Source organism: Pan troglodytes, chromosome 1, assembly GCF_028858775.2.
Source record: "Pan troglodytes isolate AG18354 chromosome 1, NHGRI_mPanTro3-v2.0_pri, whole genome shotgun sequence".
Taxonomy (NCBI): domain Eukaryota; kingdom Metazoa; phylum Chordata; class Mammalia; order Primates; family Hominidae; genus Pan; species Pan troglodytes.
In genome coordinates, this window is record NC_072398.2 from 95866281 (window position 1) to 95894187 (window position 27907).

The following is a 27907-nucleotide window of genomic DNA, read 5'->3' on the forward strand; positions in this document are numbered from 1 at the left end:
GCTGGCCTGGAATCATTCTTAGCTCCCAGAGGCCTCTCTCAGATCCAGATCCACTCTGGGGCCCCCTTCATAGGCCTTCTCACAACATGACAGGTTACTCTTTCAAGCAGGATCATTTCTCTTCAGGAAGTAAGACAACTAGGTTGGGCACAGTGGCTCACACCTATAATCCCAGCACTCTGGGAAGCCAAGGCAGGTGGATCTTTTGAGCTCAGGAGTTCAAGCCCAGCCTGGGCAATATGGTGAAACTCCATCTCTACACAAATTCAAAAATCAGCCAGGTGTAGTGGTGCACCTGGAATCTCAGCTATTTGGGAAGCTGAGGTGGGTGCACAGAAGGCTGGGAGGTCGAGGGTGCAGTGAGCCAAGATTGCACCACTTCATTACAGCCTGGGTGACAAAGCAAGACCCTATCTCAACAAAAAAAGAAAAAAGAAAGAAAAGAAAGTAAGGCAACTAAACATATTGAGTATGCCAAGAGAGTGCTCTTTCAAGATGGCCGAATAGGAACAGCTTCGGTCTGTAGCTCCCAGTGAGATTGACGCAGAAGATGGGTGATTTCTGCATTTCCAACTGAGGTACCTGGTTTATCAGTTCATCTCATCAAGACTGGTTGGACCGTGGGTGCAGTCCATGGAGGGTGAGCTGAAGCAGGGTGGGGCATCACCTCACCTGGGAAGTGCAAGGAGTCAGGGAATTTCCTTTTTCCAGCCAAGGGAAGCTGTGAGAGACTGTACCAGGAAGAACGGTACACTCTTGCCCAAATACTGCACTTTTGCCATGCTCTTTGCAACTGGCAGACCAGGAGATTTCCTCTGGTGCCTGGCTCGGTGGGTCCCACGCTCGTGGAGCCCAGCAAGCTAATATCCATTGGCTTGAAATTCTCACTGCTAGAGCAGCAGTCTGAAATTGACCTGGAATGCTGGAGCTTGCTGGGGGGAGGGGCATCCACCATTGCTGAGGCTTGAGTAGGCGATTTTATGCTCATAGTGTAAATAAAGCTACCGGGAAGCTTGAACTGGTCAGAGCCCACTGCAGCTCAGCAAGGCTGACTGCCTCTCTAGATTCCACCTCTGTGGGCAGTGCATATCTGAACAAAAGGCAGCAGCCCCAGCCAGGGACTTATAGATAAAACCCTCATCTCCCTGGGACAGAGCACCTGGGGAAAGGGGCAGCTGTGGGCAAAGCTTTTCCAGACTTAAACATCCCTGCCTGACAGCTGTGAAGAGAACAGTGGTTCTCCCAGTATGGCATTTGTGCTCTGATAATGGACAGACTGCCTCCTTAAGTGGGTCCCTGACCCCTGTGTAGCCTGACTGGGAGACACCTCCCAGTAGGGACAGAGAGACACCTCATACAGGAGAGCTCTGGCTGGCATCTTGTTGGTGCCCCTCTGGGATGAAGCTTCCAGAGGAAGGATCAGGAAGCAATATTTGCTGTTCTGCAGCCTCTGCTGGTGATGCCTAGGCAATCAGCGTCTGGACCTCCAGCAAACTCCAACAGACCTGCAGTTGAGGGGCCTGACTGTTAGAAGGAAGACTAACAAACAGAAAGGAATAGCATCAACATCAACAAAAAGGACACCCACACCAAAACCCCATCTGTAGGTCACCAACATCAAAGACCAAAGGTAGATAAAACCACAAAGATGGGGAGAAACCAGAGCAGAAAGGCTGAAAATTCCAAAAATCAGAAGATTTCTTCTCCAAAGGACCACAACTCCTCACCAGCAAGGGAACAAAACTGGATGGAGAATGAGTTTGATGAGTTGACAGAAGTAGGCTTCAGAAGGTGGGTAATAACAAACTTCTCCAAGCTAAAGAAGCATGTTCTAACCCATCGCGAGCAAGCTGAAAACCTTGAAAAAAGGTTAGAGGAATGGCTAACTAGAATAACCAGTGTAGAGAAGAACATAAATGACCTGATGGAGCTGAAAAACACAGCATGAGAACTTCATGAAGCATACAAAATCTTCAATAGCCGATTTGATCAAGGGAAGAAAGGATATCAGTGATTGAAGATCAAATTAATGAAATAAAGTAAGAAGACAAGATTAGAGAAAAAAGAGTGAAAAGAAATGAACAAAGCCTCCAAGGAATATGGCACTATGTGAAAAGACCAAATCTATGTTTGATTGGTGTACCTGAAAGTGACAGGGAGAATGGAACCAAGTTAGAAAACACTCTTCAGGATATTATCCAAGAGAACTTCCCCAACCTAACAAGGCAGGCCAACATTCAAATTCAGGAAATACAGAGAATGCCACAAAGATATTCCTCTAGAAGAGCCACCCCAAGACACATAATCGTCAGATTCACCAAGGCTGAAATGAAGAAAAAAATGTTAAGGGCAGCCAGAGAGAAAGGTCCCACAAAGGGAAGCCCATCAGACTAACAGCAGATCTCTCGGCAGAAACTCTACAAGTCAGAAGAGAGTGGGGGCCAATATTCAACATTCTTAAAGAATTTTCAACCCAGAATTTCATATCCAACCAAACTAAGCTTCATAAATGAAGGAGAAATAAAATCCTTTACAGACAAGCAAATACTGAGTGATTTTGTCACCACCAGGCCTGCCTTACAAGAGCTCCTGAAGGAAGCACTTAACATGGAAAGGAACAACTGGTACCAGCCACGGCAAAAGCATGCCAAATTGTAAAGACCATTGACGTTATGAAGAAACGTCATCATAACGTCATCATGCATAAACGTTAGTTGTTTGCATCAACTAACGTGCAAAACAACAAGCTAGCATCACAATGACAGGATCAAATTCACACATAACAATATTAACCTTAAATGTAAATGGGCTAAATGCCCCAATTAAAAGACACAGACTGGGAAATTGGATAAAGAGTCAAGACCCATCAATGTGCTATATTCAGGAGAACGATCTCACATGCAAAGACCCACATAGGCTCAAAATAAAGGGATGGAGGAAGATCTACTAAGCAAATGGAAAGCAAAAAAGAAGCAGGAGTTGCAATCCTCGTCTCTGATAAAACAGACTTTAAATGAACAAAGATCAAAAGAGACAAAGAAGGCCATTACATAATGGTAAAGGGATCAATTCAACAAGAAGAGCTAACTATACTAAATATCTGTGCACCCAATACAGGAGCACCCAGATTCATAAAGCAAGTCCTTAGAGACCTACAAAGAGACTTAGACTCCCACACAATAATAATGGGAGACTTTAACACCCCACTGTCAATATTAGACAGATCATTGAGACAGAAAATTAACAAGGATATCCAGGAATTGAACTCAGCTCTGTACCAAGTGGACCTAATAGGCAACGACAGAGCTCTCCACCCCAAATGTTGCAACAGAATATACATTCTTCTCAGCATCACAATGCAGTTATTCTAAAATTGACCACATAATTGGAAGGAAAACACTCTTCAGCAAATGCAAAGGAACAGAAATCACAACAAACTGTCTCTCAGACCACAGTGCAATCAAACTAGAACTCAGGATTAAAAAACTCACTCAAAACCGCACAACTACATGCAAACCGAACAACCTGCTCCTGAATGACTACTGGGTCAACAACGAAATGAAGGCAGAAATAAAGATGTTCTTTGACACCAATGAGAACAAAGACACAATGTACCAGAATGTCTGGGACACATTTAAAGCAGTGTGCAGAGGGAAATTTATAGCACTAAATGCCCACAAGAGAAAGCAGGAAAGATCTAAAATCGACACCCTAACATCACAATTAAAAGAACTAGAGAAGCAAGAGCAAACACATTTAAAAGCTAGCAGAAGACAAGAATAACTAAGATCAGAGCAGAACTGAAGGAGATAGGGACACAAAAAACCCTTCAAAAAATCAATGAATCCAGGAACTGGTTTTTTGAAAAGATCAACAAAATTGATAGACTGCTAGCAAGACAAAGAAGAAAAGAGAGAAGAATCAAATAGGTGCACTAAAAAATAATAAAGGGGATATCCCCACTGATCCCACAGAAATACAAACTACCATCAGAGAATACTACAAACACCTCTACGCAAATAAATTAGAAAATCTAGAAGAAATGGATAAATTCCTGGACACATACACCCTCCCAAGACTAAACCAGGAAAAAATTGAATCTCTGAATAGACCAATAACAGGTTCTGAAATTGAGGCAATAATTAATAGCCTACCAACCAAAAAAAGTCCAGAACCAGACAGATTCACAGCCAAATTCTACCAGAGGTACAAAGAGGAGCTGGTACCATTCCTTCTGAAACTATTCCAATCAATAGAAAAAGAGGGAATCCTCCATAACTCATTCTATGAGGCCAGCACCATCCTGACATCAATGCCTGGCAGAGACACAACAAAAAAGAGAATTTTAGGCCAATGTCTTTGATGAACATCAATGCGAAAATCCTCAATGAAATACTGGCAAACCGAATCCAGCAGCACATCAAAAAGCTTATCCACCACAACGAAGTCAGCTTCATCCCTGGGATGCAAGGCTGGTTCAACATATGCAAATCAATAAATGTAATCCATCACGTAAACAGAACTCGACAAAAACCACATGATTATCTCAATAGACACAGAAAAGGCCTTCGACAAAATTCAACAGCCCTTCATGCTAAAAACTCTCAATAAACTAGGTATTGATGGAACGTATCTCAAAATAATAAGAGCTGTTTATGACAAACCCACAGCCAATATCATACTGAATGGGCAAAAGCTGGAAGCATTCCCCTTGAAAACCAGCACAAGACAAGGATGCCCTCTCTCACCACTCCTATTCTACATAGTACTGGAAGTTCTGGCCAGGGCAATCATGCAAGAGAAAGAAATAAAGTGTACTCAATTAGGAAAAGAGGAAGTCAAATTGTCCCTGTTTGCAGATGACATGATTGTACATTTAGAAAACCCCTTATCTCAGCCCAAAATCTCCTTAAGCTGATAAGCAACTTCAGCAAAGTCTCAGGATACAAAATCAATGTGAAAAAATCACAAGCATTCCTATACACCAATAAAAGACAGAGAGCCAAATCATGAGTGAACTCCCATTCACTATTGCTACAAAGGGAATAAAATACCTAGGAATCCAACTTATAAGGGATGTGAAGGACCTCTTCAAGGAGAACTACAAACCACTGCTCAATGAAATAAAAGAGGACACAAACAAATGGAAGAACATTCCATGCTCATGGTTAGAAGGAATCAATATCATGAAAATGGCCATACTGCCCAAAGTAATTTATAGATTCAATGCTATCAAGCTACCACTGACTTTCTTTACAGAATTGGAAAAAACTACTTTAAAGTTCATATGGAACCAAAAAAGAGCCCTCATAGCCAAGACAATCCTAAGCAAAATGAACAAAGCCGGAGGCATCATGCTGCCTGACTTCAAACTATACTACAAGGCTACAGTAACCAAAACAGCATGGTACTGGTACCAAAACAGAGATATAGACCAATGGAACAGAACAGAGCCTTCAGAAATAACACCACACATCTACAACCATCTGATTTTTGACAAACCTGACAAAAACAAGAAATGGGGAAAGGATTCCCTATTTAATAAATGGTGCTGGGAGAACTGGCTAGCCATATAGAAAGCTGAAACTGGATCCCTTCCTTACACCTTATACAAAAATTAAATCAAGATGGATTAAAGACTTAAATGTAAGACCTAAAACCATAAAAACTCTAGAGGAAAACCTAGGCAATACCATTCAGGACATAGGCATGGGCAAATACTTTATGACTAAAATACCAAAAGCAATGGCAACAAAAGCCAAAATCGACAAATGGGATCTAATTAAACTAAAGAGCTTCTTCACAGCAAAATAAACTATCAGCAGAGTGAACAGGCAACCTACAGAATGGGAGAAAATTTTTACAATCTATCCATCTGACAAAGGGCTAATATCCAGAATCTACAAAGAACTTAAACAAATTTACAAGAAAAAACAAACAACCCCATCATAAAGTGGGCAAAGGATATGAACAGACACTTCTCAAAAGAAGACATTTATGCAGCCAAAAGACACATGAAAAAATCCTCATCATCACTGGTCATTAGAGAAATGCAAATCAAAACTACAATTAGATACCATCTCACGCCAATTAGAATAGTGATCATTAAAAAGTCAGGAAACAACAGATGCTGGAGAGGATGTGGAGAAATAGGAACGCTTTTACACTGTTGGTGGGAGTGTAAATTAGTTCAACCATTGTGGAAGACAGTGTGGCAATTCCTCAAGGATCTAGAACTAGAAATACCATTTGACTGAGCCATCACATTACTGGGTATATACCCAAAGGATTATAAATCATGCTGCTATAAAGACACATGCACACATATGTTTATTGCAGCACTATTCACAATAGCAAAGACTTGGAACCAACCCAAATGTCCATCAATAATAGACTGGATAAAGAAAATGTGGCACATATACACCAAGGAATACTATGCAGCCATAAAAAAGGAAGAGTTCATGTCCTTTGTGGGGACATGGATGAAGGACCATCCATCATTCATCCAATGATGGATGAAGGAAGCCATCATTCTCAGCAAACTATCACAAGGACAGAAAACCAAACACTGCATGTTCTCACTCATAAGTGGGAGTTGAACAATGAGAACACATGGACACAGGGAGGAGAACATCACATATTGGGGCCTGTCAGGGGGTTGGGGGCTGGGGGAGGGATAGCATTAGGAGAAATACCTAATATAATGACGAGTTGATGGGTGCAGCAAACCAACATGGCACGTGTATACCTATGTAACAAACCCGCATGTTGTGCACATGTAACCCAGAACTTAAAATATAACTAAAAACGTTATATGTGAGTGACTTTGAGTTCCTAATTATTGTGATTAAAAATTCAAAGTGCTATTTTGTTTAATAATTCAATTTACATAATTTATACAAAGTAGCTGTTTATCCTAATTGCTTTCATTAGCATTAACATATTAGCTATAACTTTTACCTGTGGAAGGAACACTTTCTCTAATTTTAATGAAAATACCATTTGGGTAACAGTGGTCTTGCTTCAGACTTTCTGCCAGCTAATCCCTTGGTGTCCTTCGATCTCTAGTTGGGGACTGCAGGATCCTACCCATTTTCCTTTCCTTTTGTGGGCTGTCACTGCCTCCTTTATCACTTGGGTTTCTTCTCTTCCATGTCTGGTCTTAGAGTGAGACAGTCTCTCAGTTCTCCCTAACTTGCTGTTCTAAAGATGAGCTTATAAACCATTTTCATTTTAAGGACTTAATCATGATTGCAAAAGATCCAAAATCATAAATAAAAATTTCAGACTCATAGTGTCTGTCATTGTCACCAACTATAATTCCCGGTCCCCTTCCTAGATGTCTGTCTCTGAGGTCCTCACCCAAGATTCCCCACCCTATGGAAAATGGAGGTCACTCAGCATGTCTCCCTCAGATGCTGGCAGCCATGTGAGGCTGTGGGGTCTAGGAGAGGTCTCCTCAGCTTTTGTCCCTGAAGTGTGGTTTGGGCTGATCAGTGTATAGAACAGAGTGGGTATCCAAGTATCTTCTAAAGGGTGCATGGTACTTTCCAAGACCTCTGGCCTGAGCATTCCCCATCCAGGGGGCTGCAGCCCAGGTACCCCTGGCTGAGCCTGACTGTAAAGTCTTATGCATCAACCTCTTCAGAGAAGAGACAGGGATTCTTGGAGACCAGAGTTGAGGATTGAGGGCCACTGTCAGGAATGCATGAGGAGGGGAGAGCCTTGGTTTGTTCAAGGGAAGAGTTTGAAGTTGAGATGAAGTGGTGGATGAATGGGCATGACAGCTACAGGGTCAGAATAAGTTCTAGTGATGACACATTGCTAGCTGCCTCCTGGGAATGTGCCTTTCAATTTTTGTCCCTTCCTCCTGCCCCTGCTGGTGACTCCAGTGGAACCTGGAGCAGATAGATCCTCATTGGTAGGAAGTTCCCAGATGTCAGGGACAGGACCCCCGGGACCCCAGGTCTACAAGACATAAGGGCTGGGGATGAGGAAGGAACTCAGGGAGTGTTGGGCAATCACGCCCTTTCCCAGGGAGGAGCTACCTGGGCTTATTCACAGGGCGGGTCCCCAGGTGCTCTCAGCCTGGGTCTGTTCCCACTTAAGTTTCTCTGGGTGCTGTAAACAGGGCTGGCTTGGAGCCTCAGCCCTCTGCCTTTCTCTTCTCTTCCATCTTTTGTTAGGGATCCTGGGCTCTCCTCTTCTCTCTGGGAAGCCAGAGCCCAAGTGCTCCATTCCCAGGGAGGGAGTGCCCTCTAGGGCCAGGGGGAGTGAAGGCCTGAGGAGGCACCAGCTGGAGAAGAAGGGCAGGGCCTGGAGGCCAAGTCTGGAAGGGAAGGAGCTGCTGGCCAATCAGGGGCGAGCCGACTGCACCCTGACCTGCTGGGCTGGAACAGCATAGAACCCACAGGTATCTGTGAGTTTGAGTGTGTGTGTGTGCGTGTGTGTGTGTGTGTGTTTCTTTAGAAGCCTTCATTCAGCAATGGGACTGAAGTCTATAGGGTTAAAATGTGTACATGGTAGGGAAAGCTCCCCTGATCTCCTTTTTTGGAACTCTTTCTCCAAATAAGAAAATTTTCTTCATTCTAAATTCTTCTAAATGAGTTTGGTTTCACCACTGCTGGATCTTTCTTGGCAAGGCTGTGGGTTCTGAGGTTACCTCTACCCAATTTCTTCCTTTTCTGTAGAGCCCTAAATTCTTATCTATTATGTCTCACTTGTCTCCTGGTCTAATGTTTCTTTCAGTATACAGGATGCACAGCAATGTGAGCCAAGGTGGTAAATCCTTGGCTCCAGCTTATCCTACCAGCTTAGTGTTTGCAGTTCATGGTGTGGATTGGAGACACTATCAGTTCTCTCTGTGGCAAGGTCAGGGACTGGGCTGAAGCCTTGATATTTTGGATGTATGATATGACCAGCTTGGGGCAGGATTTGCCATACTGACGTTTCATGGTTGTGGAAGCACAATGATTAAGTGACCAGGGTGCAAACCAGAATTGATAGTGGCTTTGCAGGAGCCAGCTCCTAACAGGCCTTCAATCTTGGGAAAGTGAATCCTTACCTCTCATTTAACTAACGAGGGAGGCTGAACATTTTTCCTTATATTTATTAGGTGCCTGCCTCATTTGTAATTAGCTCATTTTGTCTTCACTGCAGTTTTCCTGAATGAATGGAATCCTGGGTGTTATCTGCTAAGTGGTTGCTTGTCCTGACCCAGGAGGCTTCCACATGCTCTACTCTTAAGACATGGTTTTAAAAATTTTCCATTTGGGGACTGCTGATTGCAGTTTAAAAACCCTGGAGGGCAGTGATCTATCCCATTTGGTTTCAAACTCCACTTTATATTTTCTCAGTAGGAAAATTGGGGGGAAAGTTGATGTTTTGGGTGGTAGCTCATAGAGCTAAAGTTTCAGTCTGACTGAGTATGAGTAAGCAATTCACTTCTACCTGAAAGAGCAGGAAAGATTCCTGGAGCTGGAAAAGACTATAGTGATCCTATAGTTCAACCTCTTGGGCCCACATTGAGAACGTCCATCAGAAACTCAAACAGGTTGTGAAGTTTCAGGCAGAGGCTCTGGAGTCAGACAGACCTGGGTATGAATCTGGCTCTGACCCTATTATCTGGGAAACTTAGGACAAGTGACTCAAACTCTCTGAGGCCCAGTGTTCTGATGATAAGTGCGGGTCTCGTAGGTCATTGTGAGACTACTTAGTGAATATGCATGGAGTCCTCAGCAAAAACCTTGGAACACAGAATGCAGTCAGTAAGTGGTAGCTGTTATTATGATTCTCACTAAAGAAGAGGTTAGTCGAACAACTGTCAGGGATCTTTGCAGAGTAGATGACTGAATTGAATGACTTTACATACCTGGGACTCTCAAATGGTGCAGGGGGCGAAGCCAAGCCTGCTTCTGCTTGTAGTTCACTCCATCTGAGCCTCAATGTTCTTACCTATAAAAATTGAATCAAATATGAAATTGCACCACTAGATATGAAAATACATACACAGTGTTTCTTCATAACAGCTACCTCGAGGATTTTAGAAATTGTTATTTTCTACCCTGAAAGGCCTAAGATCAGGCACTGCGCTTCTATGAGGAACCAGGAGTTGCCCAGGGCAACAGGAGGTGGGTGGGGAGTCGGTGGCTAGACATAGCCATTAGTGCCCTCACATTTATTGGGAACCTGATGTGTTTAAGGGGCCCTGAGAAGCCTGAGCCAGGTGCTGGCCCTCAGGAAGCCACAGGATGGTAGGGGAGGCAGACAGTGGTGCCACATAGTAGGTGGGTGCTCCACTTGCAGAGTTAGCATGGTTGTGTTAACTGTTAGCCTCTCTTCCAGGGCCGCCGCCCACACTCTCCCGGTCAGAGTCCTGGGACCACATGGGCACGCTGCCATGGCTTCTTGCCTTCTTCATTCTGGGTGTCCAGGCTTGGGGTAAGTTTTATTTACTTGCATCAGAAGTGCTTTTGATGAGCAAGAGAAGACCGTTCTCAAGTTTAATAATAGAAACCCATCCAAGTGCTTTCACTTTGTTAGTGGATAGTGTAGCTTTACAATTTGGAGCCCTGTTCTAGAGTTTACAGATTTTTTTCAAGTCCTTGCCTGCCCTTTGTTATGGTCTTCAACAAGTTATTCAATTTCTTGGAATCTTATTTGCTCCCATGATGAAAGGATAATATTGCTCATTTCTTAGAGTTGTTTTTGAGGATTAAATTAGATCACAAGTGTGCGCCATTTAGCACAATGCCCAAGCAGTAAGTGCTGGGTAATTTGTAGCTATGATTTAATTATTATCACCATCATTATTATACCAGTCATAGTTAAACCCAGCACTTGGGTCTACATTTGTAAATAAAAGCAAATTCCCCAAGAGTAGCAATGCCCTTTCTCTAGATTAAGAAGATTTCTTATCGTTATATACATAAGAGTAGACACATACCAATGTTCATTAAACAAATGCTGTTGAATTAAAATGAAAGTGAGCTTGGTGATTCTTAAATATGACATGTTTTTCAGTTTGTCTTACATACACAGACCCCCTTCTGAAGGAAAAATGTAATATAGCTTTCTCTCTGTCCTCTGCTACTCAGACAGCAAATTTAATGGGATTACCTGGAGTTAGTGTTAGAGAAACTCACAGGCCTTTCATTGTATGAATGGAGAAGCTGAGGCCCTGATGGGGAAATTAACTTGCCCAAGCAAAGCAGGGAGTTTTGTGTGGTCCTCATCCCTGCCTCCTGGTTCCTGCCCTGCCCCTGTCCTGCCTGCCAGGTGTCAGTGTTGGCCTGCGGGCTGCTCTTCCACTCTGAGAGTCCTGTGGGTTTCATTTGTAAAGTGTCCTCTCCAGGCTCCTCCCTCCCCCTCCCCAGTCCTCTGTGTCCCCTTCACAGCCCAGCTTAGGCCTTCTGCCTCTGAGGTGGGCTCCTGTCCTTAGCAGTCTCTCCAGCACACCTTGGACTTGGTGTCCTGGTCATGTATTTGCTCTTGATTTCACAGAAGGACAGAACCTCAGAATCATGGTGGAGACCCTCAGTGACTTTGTCTTGTAGGAAGAGAAACAGGTCACATTGTGGCAGTGACTAACCCAAGTTCATCTGACAACTTTGGGGAGGCTGCAGAGTACAGTTGTTATGAACAGGGGCTTCGGGGTCAGAGATTCTGATTGGAATCTAAATCTACGCTTAAAACCTCTGTTATGTTAGACAAGTAACCTAACATCCCTAAGACTTGGTTTCCCTTCTGTATAGACAGCATAGTTGCTTTGCTTAACTCATGAAGTTGTTTTAAGCCACAATTCTGATAGCATCCTTGGATGTGCTTTGTAACCACAGGGCTGGTCTGTGGGAGGTGGGGTTGCTGACAATGTCACTGCTGCCATTGGCTACTGCTCCCAGGACCCCTGGTACTGAATGGGAGCAATGGGGGATAAGGACAGGCTGGCAGTGGCTAATCCACAGTAAAACGTCTCTAAAACGTCTAGTTTTTGAAGGCGGTCACAACGATCTGTATATTTCTATTTCCAGAACCTTGTCTGGCACCAATAGGTGATTAAGACATGTGTGTTAGCTCAACATGTCACAACTGTCTTGGTATGTGACACTCTGCTGGGTACCGACGATTTGATTAGTAGGTCTGCCGGTGAACCAGGAAACGTGGCACTGCCCAGATAAGGCAGCAGGCGAGACTGCAGTGCTCCTGGAATGGAGGGAGGCTGGGGGAGGTGGGAGAACAAAGGCCTCTCTGGGCAGATATGGAAGGCAGAGGCAGGCCAAGGCCAGAGACTTCTGTGGTTCTCCTCTGTGTGCTTGCTAGAAGATGTTAGGTGACCTGGGGAGGAGGAGAGGCTGTGCACTGCAGAGTGGGATGTCTGGCCCAGCCTCTGAGCTTGCTGGCCATGTGCACTCCAAGGAGTGCACCAATGCACCAGTGCTCTCTTGCAGGGGATTTTCCACAGTTCTCCTGGAGTGAGACCCAAGCCAGAGGCTTGTCCCAGAGGCTTATGGACCTGTTTGTCAGCATCTCACAGTTCATTCACAAGGGTCGCAATGGTGAGGCGGTTTGGAGATTGGCTGGGGCTTCTTAAGTGGTCAGAAATGTTTCTCAGGACTTGATAATGTCTGGGCTGAAAGTCAAAGGGGTGAGGAGGAATCCCAAGAGGTTTGTCTCCAACCACTCCCATGGATCATCCTGAGTCCTTAGGCAAAGGGGAGTTCCTCAGCCTAAGGAGAGAAAAAGAAGAGAGACTCAAATGAAGAAAGAGAAGGAGGTTGGGCGCAGTGGCTCACGCCTATAATCCCAGCACTTTGGGAGGCCTAGGAGGGTGGATCACGAGGTCACGAGATCGAGACCATTCTGGTTAACACGGTGAAACCCTGTCTCTACTAAAAATACAAAAAATTAGTTTGGCATAGTGGCACGCACCTGTAATTCCAGTTACTTGGGAGGCTGAAGCAAGAGAATTGCTTGAATCCGGGAGGTGGAGGCTGCAGTGAGCTGAGATCGCGCCACTGCACTGCAGCCTGGGTGACAGAGCGAGACTCCATTTCAAAAAAAAAAAAAAAAAAAGAGAGAGAGAGAAGGAGAAAAAACCCAGAGAGAAAAGACATGTCCTCCACTCCCAGCTCCAGCATGACAGTGTCTCCATTGTCCCTCAGAGTGCTCCTGGGGCTCCCGTGATGAGAATGGAGAAAGGGAGCCCTCAGGTAGCCTGCCGCGGTGGGTGGGATCTCACAGCCCTGCCGCTAGGGAGTGTTCGCCCGGAAGAAAGAGGTGCAGACCCCGTGTTTATGGAGCCTCCTGTGGGCTCTGGAGTCCCTAGTTGAGCAGACTGATAGAGCTTCCTTCAGAGAGTCATGGTTCTTAGGTGAGGGGAAGACAAGAGACACAGTTGAGACCAGGGCAAATGGCAGTGAGGAAAATGCATTCTCAGGCTTCTGGGCTAAGGAGGCAGCTCAGAGCCCCAGGGTGGGCGGCGGGGTTGGCTGGGGTGCTTTCTGAAGGAGGGGAGCATGTAGGCCAGGGGGCAGTAGGGGATGGGATTTGCCCTTCAGGGAAAGACAAGGAGAGATTGTCTGGGAACAAGGCGGCACGACTTCCCAGGCTGAGTGCAGCGTGTGTCTGGGCAGTGGTTCAGCCACAGTGGAGAGAAGGAGGGGGCTTTGGGGGTGAAGGGCTCCCCCAGGGTGTCTCCCATGCATGGGGCAGGCCGGGCCTGAGCATGAGAGGTCAGGGCACATGGTCGACCTGTTGGGGGAAGATGGGCAGGGCCTGCTATGTGCCATTCTGTGGTCTTCCCTACAGATACTCCCACCATCGTCTCCCGCAAGGAGTGGGGGGCAAGACCGCTTGCCTGCAGGGCCCTGCTGACCCTGCCTGTGGCCTACATCATCACAGACCAGCTCCCAGGGATGCAGTGCCAGCAGCAGAGCGTTTGCAGCCAGATGCTGCGGGGGTTGCAGTCCCATTCCGTCTACACCATAGGCTGGTGCGACGTGGCGTACAAGTAAGAGGCTAGCCAAGTCCCTGAGGCCCACATCCAAAGTCACGGGGGTGCTTCCCACTTCCCCTTCTCTGTGGCTCTTATTTTCTGCGCTTCATTTACATTGATTTTGTAATGAATAGAAATGGTAAAAGGGGAATCAAACAAAATCCGAATCCTTCGGGGATTGTAAGAGGGATGAGTCTAAGTCACTTATTTAAGTGGCTTTCGATTCCGGTGCTCCTGTGAAAAAGCAAGGAAGGTTACGTAACAACTGCAGTTTTAACTGAGCCCTTGGAACTCATGAAACGTTACAGTTTACAGAGGTCTTCACAAATATCACCCAATTTGGCCCTCCCAGCTACTCTGAGAAATGGGTTCCTACCCATATTCCTACCCTTATTTCACAGGCGGGAAAGCCATGGTTTGGGGGAATTAAAAGCTCTGCTCAGAGAGAGGAAGCATGTACCCAGAGCTGTGTGAGAGTACCTGCCAGTGTAGCCCTTGCTCCTCCCCACCTCACAGGGACTCGCACCTGGGAAGCAGTGTCCCACTTGTTACCCTGAAAGACCACTCTGACAGCAAGTCCGGGGACCCCACCGGGGAGAGTGGGCTTTGGGAATGGCGGGGAGGAGAGACCCGCAAGAAACAAGGGAGGGCATGAAGGAGCTGTGCACTGTGCATTGAGTTTCTGCTGTGGGGATCATCAGTGGAAGCCCAGAACCTTTTCTCCCTTAGCCTCAAGAATGAGGAGACACATGTAGAAGGAGAGGGAAAGAGAGAGTGGGAATGGGGCTGTCCCGCATGGAACTCTAAAGACAAACATAAATAATTTCTGAATTATCCATTTTGGAAAGGAAAATCTAAGTCTTACTTATTTATTTATTATTTTTAAACACAAATAAATAAGAGCAGCTGCAGGCCCTGGTTTTGGCCCCCAGCACCCCTGGGATGGCTGGGTCTTCCCTGTCTGCCCATGGGGCATGCCGTGTCAACCACGACTCACCTGCTGCCCCTGCCACCAGCACCTCCACCATCCTGCTGTTGTCGCTGCTGTGTTGTCTGGTTTGGTCACCGTATTCCTAAGTTATTTCAGCCTTTGCATCTCTAAGTCAGGTTTCTACAGTGACAACTTGACCATCTCCAGTTTTTGCAATGCAGCTGACAGTAGCTGTAAGGGACTGTTCACACTGTACTAACCACAGGCTGCTGCAGGAGTGACCAAGGAACCTGTGAAAGTACTGGCAGCAAAGCCAGGGAAGGGGTGGACACACCAGGCTCCACACCCATTCCTCAGGTCGACATCGGTGTAGGGTGGAAAGTCAGCCTGACTCAGTTCAGGGTCTTTCCTTGACCTAAGGGAGGTGTCCTTTCTGTGTTCAGTTTGCTGCGGAAACTCATGTTCTATTAAAAGATGAATACGGCAAAGTTGTGAAAACATCAATTCTGAAGACTGATTGGAAAGTGGAGGAGAGAAATTATAAAGAGGCAGGAATAAAAGAAGTAGAATAAAAAATTGATTTAAAAAGTAAATGTGAAAAAGGAACATTCTAAACAAATTTCTATGATAAAGAAGAGCTTAAGGAAATTCCTAAAGAGAATCTGAAGAAAAACATCAATACAAAAGGAACTATTGAATCTGGCATAATTGTTTTAGAGAATGTTCAAGTGTTTGGTCCTATAATTTAAAAACATGATGTAGTAATTTTTAAGCTCTTGAAAAGCATTGGACTAATGTCCTCAGGTCCTTGAGTGTCATGCAGTCAAATTCCACTTTGAACCAAATGAGTATTTTTAAAGTGAGGTTCTGGAAAACACATGCAAGCTAAATCCCAACAAAAATTAAAATATATTCCCATGTCTCTTGGAGGTCTAAAACTGGTTATTCCGCACCTCCCATTGTTATGTTATTGGAACATAGTACTTACTTATGAGCCTCCAGAACCCCTTTTCCTTTTGAGGATCAGTGAGAGGTTTTCATTTATGGGGATTTGCAGTAAAATCATTATTTCCTTCTTGTCAGCTTCCTGGTTGGGGATGATGGCAGGGTGTATGAAGGTGTTGGCTGGAACATCCAAGGCTTGCACACCCAGGGCTACAACAACATTTCCCTGGGCATCGCCTTCTTTGGCAATAAGATAGGTAAGGGTCACTCCCTGCGGACCCTGTGCTGGAGAGTTGTGTACACTCTCTTCCTCCACTCCCAAGGGTCAACACTCATCTTTTCACCCTACATCATACTTACCTTCTCTGATGATCACCCTTCTCTTGAAGTTCTTTTCTCCTTTGGATCCTGTGACATGCATACTTTTTGTCCTCTGCCTCTCTTTACTGGTCTGTACTCCTGTGATATTGCTGAAGCTTGCATGGGCATTGCTTGAGCTCACGGTTATTGCTGTCACTTCTAAAGTCTGAGGTTGTCTGACATAGATGCTGTGACTGCCAGAGGCAGAGAAGCATGGCTCATCTCTTATTCCAGTTTCTTCCACTGGTAGAAACTGACCAGAAGGCAGCAGGCAAGGAAATCTGGAGGTATAATTTGCAGGCTTCTAGCCCCTAGAAAAATAGAGAAAAGCACAGAACAGGGATGGAGCTGAGAAATAATACATATGAAACCAGCACCTGCCAGCATCCTCATTTGACAGCTGGGGCTAGGTAACAGCATTTCTCTCAGAGGTTTTCTGTGAGAGTTATGAGTTAACAGATATAAAGAGCCTACTGCACACCTGATCAGGGGAGCTATGAGTAAATTCTGGTTGCCTTTTCTCCTGTGCTAGTGCACACCTGACTTGGTCAGGTGGGCCTCACTTTGCATGTATCCTTCACTGCCTTCCAGCTCTTCTGCCTAGAGATGGAGTGGATAAAGTCTTAGCTTGGCTCTTGGAAGAAGTTTTCAACCTTGGCTGCTAAGAGATCTAGGTAGCTTCTTGCCTCTTAGGCACTCTGTTCGGGCAACTGGACCAGTTTCCTCTCTTCCAATCCAGTTATTCAGGCTCAAGTGGTCATATCATCCTTCCTGCAGGTATCTGGTCTAGGTGGAGTTTCTTACTGACATTTCTGTGCTCCCTGTCCTCCTCTTTAAGGCAGCAGTCCCAGCCCTGCTGCCTTAACAGCTGCAGAGGGTCTGATCTCCTATGCCATCCAGAAGGGTCACCTGTCGCCCAGGTATATTCAGCCACTTCTTCTGAAAGAAGAGACCTGCCTGGACCCTCAACATCCAGTGATGCCCAGGAAGGGTAAGACCCTCCATGTCACCTCACCCTCCTCCTCGTCACCACCTAGCTATGTTTGGAGTCATGTTTGGGAGTGCTTTTTCCTGTTAGACCCCATGGGATTCTGGGACTAAGAACATCTCATGCCTACTTTCAGATCTGGAAAATTCTGAGAGGGCATCTTCCTGGCCTCCTCTCCATCCCATCAGAATGAGATAGCCATAGACTTCTTCTTAAAACAAATACATATGTACACAGATTTTCAGTCAGTCAACAAATATTTACTGCATAGCAGGCACTGTTCTAAGTACTGAGCATACAGCTGTGAACAAAACAGATGAAACTCTTCACCTTCAGGAAGCTTGCACTTCAGTGAGAAAAGACAGAAAATGAACAAAATAACAAAGAAATGTATATGATGTTAGACGGCATAAAAGCTATGGAGAAAAATAGAGTGGGAATGGAGTGGGATTAACATGTATACATAGTTGTGTCTATTATGTGGGGACACGAAGGACATACATAAGCTTACATACCTTTCTAAATGCAAAAACCAGTCATGGCCATAGCACAGCCACAGCTCAGAGAAAAGCTTGTGCTCACAGATGATGCTGACATCAGAGTGCATATAACAAAAAGCTGAGTAATGAAAATAATGCACTATTTTGAAGTGAATAAGCAGCAACCTAAAACCAGTCAAATTAATAAGCACTCCTGCTAGTGGACCTTTTCTTGGGATCAATGATATTTTTAGAATTAGCTTTTTAAAACTGTAAATCTCAAATAAAATGTTTCTTGCTTTTGGACAGGCACTATCTTCAATAATGATAATTTCTTAATATTTGTACAGTTCTCTCTAGATTTCAAGTTGTTTCCAAATATGTGTGATCAGTTCGGAGAGTCCACTGACTTCTGCGTAGTAGCCCTGTTACATAAGCGCACATACCTGCATATATATTTGCAATGCATGGTCTTTTGAAGACAATGACCATGCCTCTGTATAACCCACAGCCCTTTCCCTTCTGCTTATACACTGATTTCTATTGGTATCAGGCCTGTAGATTTTTGCCTCAGCCCCTTGGCTCCAGCCATCTGAATCAGAAATCTCCCAACTGGACTTCCCCAGAATCCCAAAGCTGATATTACATTAGGATGTGCCCATGGGTGCTGGAGGCCTGGGAGAGGCTGAGGAATAATCCAGCCTGGAGTTGAGTGATTGCTTACAGAGAGGCAAAAAAAATTCCTACTTCCTTGGCTTTTCATTTTACCACAGTTTGCCCCAACATCATCAAACGATCTGCTTGGGAAGCCAGAGAGACACACTGCCCTAAAATGAACCTCCCAGCCAAATATGTCATCATCATCCACACCGCTGGCACAAGCTGCACTGTATCCACAGACTGCCAGACTGTCGTCCGAAACATACAGTCCTTTCACATGGACACACGGAACTTTTGTGACATTGGATATCAGTAAGTGGGATCAATGCCAAAAGAACCCTCTTTTTCTTCAGGATTGTAGGAAGGAAGGCTGTGGGAGGGAACTGATGTTTCCTGAGCCTCTCCTTTGGGCTGGGTGCTTTCCATAAGGCATCATATTTTATTTTTGCAAGATTGGGCTGAGGATCATTCAGAGCATAGCTAATGGTCAGTTACCTTGCTTGGACGTATCTCCACAAGTGGTTGGGAAGATTCTGAAAAGAAGGCATTAGAAGCCTAGTGATAAAGCAAGACTGTGATACCCTCAGGGAAGGCCATGAAGGGTTGTACCTTTTTAATGCAATCCCTTCTAACCTGTCAGAGACAAAGGCCTTGCTCACTCCTATCTCAGTCTGCCCAGCTCCAAACTTGCTCTCTCCAATGTTAGAATCCTGCTATTCCTCTGGTGTTACTTACCTCATTTTATAGATGTAGGAACTTTTAACCTCTCTGGGCCTCTTTTGTCTCATCTCTACAATAGGGACAATGCTTTATCTGTTTGAAGACAGGGAGCAAGATCAAAACATTTTCTTTTGGTACCTTTAATGCCAGGTCTGTAATAAAGAAACACATTAAACTAATGGAGTAGAAGAAGCTGCTTGGAAGATGTCTTGGAATTTTCAAAGGAAGGATTTAGGGCTAGAGTATAATGTATTTCAATTATTCATCTGTGACTTAATCACAACAAATCTTACAAAGTCTCAGGTAGATGTGCTTTTGCACATGTGTTGTTCTGGGCCTACTATCTCTCCTTTTAACTCCTGTTTTAAAAGCAGCCTTTGCAAACAGGAGGGAACTCTTGCTTCACTTTGCAGGATTTTCCATAGGCTTTCTATGGTTATTTAGCACAGGTAACAAGAAATTGACTAAAATCTGGAAATTCCACATGGAAAATGCCAGAAGGTGAGGGAATGTTTGTTTTCCTCTTTCACTCAGTCTTTAGAGACTCCATCCCCGTTCCTTGACTTTTCAAAACCTGTTGCAATATCCTTCTGCTCCAGCCTCATGATATGTCACCTGTAACCCTGATATGGACTGTAATCAGGACAAAGCACCCACTCACACATTATTTTCTAGTTTTTTAATCAATAGTTATTGGATAGCTACTATATGCCTGATGCTAGACGAGATATATCAATCTAACAACAAACAGAGAGAGATTCTCCAAAGATGATTAATTTGGCCAGGCACGGTGGCTCATGCCTATAATCTCAGCATTTTAGGAGGCCGAGGCGGAAGGATTGCTTGAGGTCAGGAGTTTGAGATCAGCCTGGGCAACATAGGGAGACCCCATCTCTTCAAAAAAATAAAATAATTAGCTGGGTGTGGTGACATGTATACCTGTAGTCAGTCCCAACTACTTGGAAGGCTGAAACGGAGGATTGCTTGAGCCTAGTAGTTTGAGGCTGCAGTGAGTCATGGTTGTGCCACTGCCCTTCAGCCTGAGCAACAGAGTGAGACCCTGTTTGAAAAAGACAAAAACAAAAGCAAGAGAATAAAGATAAGTATTTTATTTGGGAGTGTAAAGGGAATTTGCAAATCTGGGATATGCATGCTACAGGAACCATAGGCATATCCAAAGAGGTTCAGGCTAGGGGAAGCTTTTAAAGGCAAAAGTGAAAAGTGTACATCGTTTGTTTTGAAATAAAGGGAACACTGGAGAACATTGGAACTTATCGCAGGAGGTGACACCAGTTCATTAGTGGAGACAGTGTGCTGGGCAAGTGTTCTTCATCAGCCAGATGTCCTTGTGACTAGTAACAAGCTGCAGTTTTGAAAGTTTTTGGCAAAAGTTCTTGTTACAGGCTTGTGTGCGTAAGAGTCCTTCAGAGAGTCTTTGTGCTAGTTCTTATTGTAGGCTTGTGTGCATGAGGGTCCACCCTTCTCAACCTCCTGGCTTTATTTATTTTTGTTAGAGTTTGACACAAGTGACTCCATTTTGATTCTGACAACTTTCACTGATAGATATGAGAGAAGGAGGGCTAACAAGTAACTACAAGTCAAAGTGTTTGAGCACTGTGATGGATGCAGAACAGGATAATGTATATGATGAGTCTCTAATCAAGGCTTTGTGGGGGGTGATTGGGGTCTGAGAATGGCTTCTAGAGGGAGGAGTATCCTCATTGGGACATGGATAAGCAGTGGGGTTTATTCAGGCAAAGAAGGAGGAAGAGTGTCTGGGTGAGGAGGAACAGTATTTGCCAGGGCCCGGGGTTCAGATAGAGCATTACAAATAGATTTGAAAGAGAGGAGTGGTGAGTAGTAAGGGTGGGAAAGCCTGGGAGGGGCCACATCGCGGAGGGCCTCATAGCAGACTCAGAGAGACTGACTCAATTTGAAAGGCAGCTGCAGACTATTTGGGAGGTCATGCTCTATGATAGGATTTGTATTTTAGAAAAATCACTCTGGGTGCTACTTTAAGAATGGGTTGGAAGGAGGCAAAACTCTGGGCAGGAAGCTATTGCAGTGATCCAGTGACTTGCAGTGGGATCGTGGCAGTTGGTCTAGAAAGAAGTGGAGGAATTTAGAAGCTGTGTAGGAAATACAATTGACAAGCCATGATTGGTGACCAGGTGGGCTGAGTGAGGGGGTAGAAGGCATTCAGGGTGTTGTCCAATTTTCTAGCTGGATAAATTTTAGAAGAAGGTGGGTTTGCTTGGACTGTTTTTACAGGTAGTACTTGAAGCTGTGGCAATGATTGTCCAGGGCGAATACGTTGAGTGAGAGAATGGCCTAGACTAGAGTGCAGAGGAGCACCATGTTTGAGGAAGGTAAGGTGGGGTGGCAGAGGGGCCTGAGGGAGCAGCAGGAGGAGGAGAACAAGGAGGGGTATGGTTGTGGAAGCCCGGGGAAGGGAACATTTTAAGAGAGTGGTCAACAGGGTCAGTGTAGTCTAGAAGTAAAGTAAGTGTCCATTGTACTTAGTGCCAGGAAGCCACTGCTCACCTTGGAGGGGTCAGATTTAGTGGTGTGATGGGAACAAAGGCCAGGTTGAAGTGGATTGTGGTATTTTTTTGTTTTGTTTTGTTTTCTGTCCTTGTCCACATTGGCACATAAGAGATCTCCAGTCAATATTGGATGAATGGATGAAAGAATGAATGAGTGGTTGAAGGAGTGAATGAAGTACTTAAATTCTGTTTCCCAGAGTGACTGTCTTCATTTTCTTTTCCTGACCTAAGCTTCCTGGTGGGCCAGGATGGTGGCGTGTATGAAGGGGTTGGATGGCACATCCAAGGCTCTCACACTTATGGATTCAACGATATTGCCCTAGGAATTGCCTTCATCGGCTACTTTGTAGGTAAGGGGTGAGCATGGGGTAGAGGGGTGCTGGGGGTTGAAGGACCATGCAGCATGTCTGGGAAGCATGGCGGGAAAGGCAGCCGTGTAGTGCCTGGCAGTGTGAATGGAACATTTTAGCTTTAAAGTGGACTCTTAATACAGGATGTCACCAGGATCCCCTTTCAGACAGAGCATTTACCCCCAAATCCACCCATCCCCATGCCCAGCTCCACCTTGCTTTATATCCAAGGCAAACATGGAGCAAGGGGGGAAACGTCTTTTGCAAACTTCAGTGCTTTTATCGCTCAGTTGGCAAATGCGTCCCCTTTCTTGTTAGCCATGGCAACAATTTGGGGAGCACCACTGCCTGTTATGGAAAACCAGTGGGCGGCCCAGTGGTGCTGTATCTGCTTTATACCTGCTCAGAAGTGGTGTGTTGTGCTGCAGTTCTCCTCCAGAACAGTTTTTTATATTTATTTATTTATTTATTTATTTATTTTTGAGATGGAGTCTCGCTCTGTCTCCCAGTCTGGAGTGCAGCGGCGTGATGTCGGCTCACTGCAAGCTCCACCTCCCGGGTTCACGCCATTCTCCTGCCTCAGCCTCTCGAGTAGCTCGGACTACAGGCGCCCGGCTAATTTTTTTGTATTTTTAGTAGAGATGGGGTTTCACCGTGTTAGCCAGGGTGATCTCGATCTCTTAATCTCGTGATCCGCCTGCTTGGCCTCCCAAAGTGCTGGGATTACAGGCGTGAGCTACTGCGCCTGGCCCCCTCCACAGCAGTTTTTAACCTTCTGGAAGAAACTTTGGCACGGAGGAATCAGAGAAAGCAATGACCTTGTTTTCTTTTTGTGCCTGATTGCCACAATTTACGTAAATGTGTTGGCTATGGTGATGGCGGAATGGGGCGTGGTGGAGGAAGAAAGAAACTGGAATCTAGGTGCTTGTCCCTTCCCTAATCAAGAAACTTTGAGCCCCTAATGACTGATGGGGAAAATGTGTTTTGCAGAAAAGCCTCCAAATGCTGCAGCGCTGGAGGCGGCCCAGGACCTGATCCAGTGTGCCGTGGTTGAGGGGTACCTGACTCCAAACTACCTGCTGATGGGCCACAGTGACGTGGTCAACATCCTGTCCCCTGGGCAGGCTTTGTATAACATCATCAGCACCTGGCCTCATTTCAAGCACTGAAGGAGGCCCCACTCCCTTTGAGACTGCCCTCCCTCCCCTGCCGGGTCTCTCCAACCCTCACCAGCCAAGCTGGCTCAGCACCTTGTGTCCCCCTCCCCTGCCAGCCCATCCTTTCTCAGGTTTGAATGGTCATGTCCTTTCCTGCCAACATCCTCCAGGAGCCCCAAACCTCACAGCTGGGCATTCACAGCCCTCTTGGTCTGAGTTTAGACTTCCCCTCTCTTTACCTACCTCTCCCCTGGGCACCTACCTCCTCAGTCAGGTGGGACAATGGGCTGGTCCTTGTGGCATTTCTCTCTCTCTCCCCCCAACCCCTGTCTCCTCTTCTTTCTTTCTTTGCTTCCTTTTTCTTTCTTTCTTTCTTTCTTTCTTTCTTTCTTTCTTTCTTTCTTTCTTTCTTTCTTTCTTTCTTTCCTTCCTTCCTTCCTTCCTTCCTTCCTTCCTTCCTTCCTTCCTTCCTTCCTTCCTTTCACCTTCTTTCTTGCTTTCTCTCTCTCTCTCTCTCTCTCCCTCTCCCCGCCTCTGCCTGGTGAGCCTTCCCTGTTTTCTGCCTGGAAGCCCCCACCCTTCATCCCTCACCCATGACCTGGTCAGTGTGCCCACCCCTCCTCTCTGCTCACACATGGACTGGTACATATTTGGATGCAGCCCTTACTTAAGGGCTGTAATTATTTATAGATATGATTTATAGATATGTCTGTCCTCTCCTCTGGGTTGTAAGTTTCTCCAAGGGAGGAATTCTATTTTATTCATCTCTATCCTCAGTTCCTCAGCAGTGTTTGGAGTTTAATAGGTTCTACAGATGTTTGTTAAAGAAATGGATGAATAAATGAATGAGTGGACTCAGGTCCCTGTTCACCTTGCCAGTTTGCTTCGGAACTTCCCCTCTGAGGCAGCCTTCCTGGATAGTGTCCCCATCCCACCAGCATTCTCTCTGTTCCTGTTCCCTCCCAGTCCAAGGCTCAGAGCTGGCTCTGGTCGTCTGTCTGTAATGGTGGCTGTATTGTTAGGGTCTCGCGTCCATGTCCCCCAAGAGCACCCTGAAGGCAGGGAGCATGTGCTTCTCTGGGTCAGGCCAGGGCTGTGTCCACACAAGCTGCCCAATGCCTGCCACTTGCCCTTGCCTGTCTGGGTCCCACTGGGTGTTGGGCTGAGAGAGAGCCCAGAGCCCTGGTGCTCTGTAGCCCTCCCTACCTGGGCTCCTCTTGCCCAGAGGGAAGCTCCTTTTCTTCAGATGGGGGCATGATGACGTACTGCTGTTTACTGGAGGCACGTGAGCTGGCTCTTGTTTTCACGGGTTTTGATCTGGAAACAAGGGAAGGTGTTGACAAAGAGTCAAACTGTGTAAAATATTTGAAGAGATTTATTCTAAGCCAAATATTAGTGACCACGGCCTGTGGCACAGCCCCAGTAGATCCTGAGAACATGTACCCAACGTGGTCAGGCTACAGTTTGGTTTTATATATTTTAGGGAGACATGAGACATCAATCGATACATGTAAGATGTATATTGGTTTCGCTGGAAAGGTGGGACAACTCCAAGCAGGAGGTGGGTGGGTGGCGGGGAGGGCGTCCAAGTCATAAGTGAATTCAAAGATTTTCTGATTGGCAATTGGTTGAAAGAGTTATTATCTAAAGACCTCCAACCAATAGAAAGGAATGTCTGGGTTAAGATGGGGATTGTGGAGACCACGGTTTATCATGCATATGAAACCTCCAGGTAGCAGGCTGCAGAGCTCTTACCAGACCTAAAAGGAGCCAGACTCTTAGTCAATTCTCTCCTGGATCAGGGAAAAGACCTGGAGAGGGAAGGGAATTCTCTACAGAATGGGAATTTTCCCCACAAGAGACAGCTTTACAGGGCCATTTCAAAATATGTCAAATAAATATAGTTTGGGGTAAAATACTTCAATTTCTTTCAGGGTCTGCTAATTGTCATGTTGATATCTTATAGCAACAGTCTGTTTGGTCAGTCTTAAGATCTCTGTTTTAAGGTTAATGCTGGTCAGTTGTGCCTGAATCCCTAAGGGAGAAGGGTATAATGAGCCATGTCTGACCCCACTTCCCAACATGGCCTGAACTAGATTTTCAGGTTTCCTTTGGAATACCCTTGGCCAAGATGGAGGTTCGTCAGTCAGTTGTGGGGATTAGAGCTTTATTTTTGGTTTAAAGAGGGAAGGAGGAAGAAGGGGTGCCAGAAACATGGGCTTTCTTCCCCCTGTACATGTTTTGAGTACTGATGCTGTGTCTTTGCTTCCAGTGTTTCATGTCTCTTACAAAGCAGGCTTTAACAGCCTAATCCGTATACAGCTCTGTGCTTTCAAAACGGTCCCTCCGATCTCATTAGATTGATTCTGTCCATTTGTCATTTGCCCTATGGCATCCTGGTTATGTAAGCAGGGGAAGAATGGTTTGTCTAGAGGGTCACATAAGCCCAGGGAGACTCAGAACTCTTGCTCCATTTATACAATCAGAGGAAGGTGGCTCCAGTAGAACTCCTGTAGTGAAAGGTCTTCCTCCTGCAGTAAGAAGTGACACTCCTGCTAGCCCCCTTCTGGTGGAGGGGTGGGGTATGGGCACAGGCTTCCCAGAGGAACCTTCCCCAGCAGGGGTGAGTTTAACATCCCCTCATGCAGGAAGTAGCCAAAGGGGTAGACTGAGATGCTGAGAAATGGTTTCATGAAGAAGGTATCCTTATAATTCTTGGCCTTCCTTATAAGCCTCCAAAATAGAGGGTCTCCTCTTTTTGATTTAAACACCATTCCCAGGCCTTAGGGACTCATTGACCTCCCTCCCCAACCCCCATCCCTTATGAACTTTGGAAGAGACTGTAGACTCCCCAACTCCATCAGCACTCATGAAGGCCTCAAAACAACAATATTGGCTGGGCGCAGTGGCTCATGCCTGCAATGCCAGCACTGTGGGAAGCCAAGGCGGGTGGATCACCTGAAGTTAGGAATTCAAGACCAGCCTGACCAACAAGGTGAAACTCCGTCTCTACTAAAAAAACAAAAATTAGCCAGGTGTGGTGGCAGGTGCTTGTAGTCCCAGCTACTCGTGGGGCTGAGACAGGAGAATTGCTTGAACCCGGGAGGTGGAGGTTGCAGTGAACCGAGATAGTGCCACTGCACTCCAGCCTGGGTGGCAGAGCAAGACTCTGTCTCAAGAAAAAATACTGCATGGTCTGGATTATTGTTTTTCCCAAATTATCAACTTTTATTGATCTTAAACATACTAAGTAAAATCAGAGCACTCAACCGGCAAATGCCCCTTCCTTCCTTCCTTCCTTCCTTCCTTCCTTCCTTCCTTCCTTCCTGTTTTCTTGAGACACAGTCTTGCTCTGTTGCCCAGGCTGTAGTGCAGTGGCACTATCTCGGCTCACTGCAACCTCCACCTCCTGGGTTCAAGCAATTCTCCTGTCTGAGCCTCCTGAGTAGCTGGGACTATAGGCGCCTGCCACCACGCCTGGCTAATTTTTGTATTTCTAGTAGAGACGAGGTTTCACTATGTTGGCCAGGATGGTCTTGATCTCTTGACCTTGTGATCCACCTGCCTCGGCCTCCCAAAGTGCTGGGGTTACAGCGTGAGCCACTGTGCCCAGCCAGCAAACGCTCTTTCAAGGCAAATTCAAGGCAGCTTATTCCAGGCAGTTTGCTTCTCCTGTGTTCTTTTATAGAGAAATTCTTCCCAGCTTCCCCTTAATCATTTAGAGTGAGGGGCAATACTAACACCCCCCTCAGAGGATTATCGCGAGGGTTAAATGAATGATCAGGTGTAAGGGTCTGAGAACTCCTGCTCAGCATTGAAGAACCATTCCACTGGCATCGGGTGAGGCGTGTGATTGTTGCTATCTGTTACTCCTGTTTGACTGTGGCAGGAAGGATGTGCCTTTGTGGGCATCAACCGCAGCTGCCTGGGGAAAATTGGTGCAGATTGTGCCCAGACCTGGTGATGAGCAGGGAGGAGCCAGGCAGGCCTGCAAGTGGGTGGGGCAGGTTTGAAGCAGCCCACGGTGAAGGAGGGGGCACAGCCCCTTCATGGCCCCCGGCATTGTCAGGGTGGGAAGGGCCCAGAGCTCATCGACTCAGTGGTTGTCCATGATTATAAGCTGGGAAAAAAAGACTCCAAAGTTTTCTTTGGTTCCAGCATAGTGAATATCAATCTGGTTAAAGCCTCCTGTTTCACGGAACACTGAACCGGAAGGAGGTAGATGACCTGTTCAAGTCGCCCCATGAGTTAAGTAGAGGAAGGAGCACCCAGGTTCTGAGGTTGAGGCACGGCATGATTCCTATCACCCCTCTGCTAAAATCATGGTGTGGCCTCTCCTTCCCCACTGAGTCAACTAACAACACACGAGTATGTCGGTTAGGGCCTCCATAATCTCTTTCCCACAGAACAAGCCCGTGCGGGTCACTTGCAGTCTCACACGCTGGGCTTTCACATGTTCCTGCCTTTGCCTGCACAACTTCCCCTCTCTTGACCTCTCCAATCCCACTTTTTTTTTTTTTAGCTGCTTTTCAAAGGCTTGCTCTTCCAGAACCTGCTTCTCCAAACTAGAAATGGCGTCTCCCACCGCAAGCACCCATGGACTCGGCCCCGGCCTCGTAGTGCCTCTTTGCTGCCCGCGTGCCTTCTCCCTGCCGGCTTGGACTCCCCGAGGGCTGCACCTGCTCCCCTCGCTCCGTCTCCTGGGCCAGTACAGGGCCTGGCACACTGCTGGGGCCACCTAAGCGTCTGTAGGAGGAAAGCCAGGATGGGTTGGGCAG

The 27907-nt window shown here is 46.0% G+C and overlaps 1 protein-coding gene across 2 annotated transcripts in view; it reads left to right on the forward strand.

Annotated features, from left to right (window-relative positions):
* Nucleotides 1-23988, forward strand: part of PGLYRP3 (peptidoglycan recognition protein 3) — a 47395-nt gene extending 23407 nt beyond the window's left edge. For both annotated transcript variants that reach the window (XM_063813522.1, XM_016951084.4), the window contains 7 exons: nt 10345-10440; nt 13807-14008; nt 16008-16126; nt 17068-17220; nt 18470-18668; nt 21854-21972; nt 22963-23988. In XM_063813522.1, coding sequence (XP_063669592.1) covers nt 10345-10440; nt 13807-14008; nt 16008-16126; nt 17068-17220; nt 18470-18668; nt 21854-21972; nt 22963-23141 — 1067 coding nt within the window. In that variant the 3' untranslated portion in view covers nt 23142-23988. The remainder of the gene's footprint in view (nt 1-10344; nt 10441-13806; nt 14009-16007; nt 16127-17067; nt 17221-18469; nt 18669-21853; nt 21973-22962) is intronic.
* The last annotated feature ends 3919 nt before the right edge of the window (nt 23989-27907 follow it).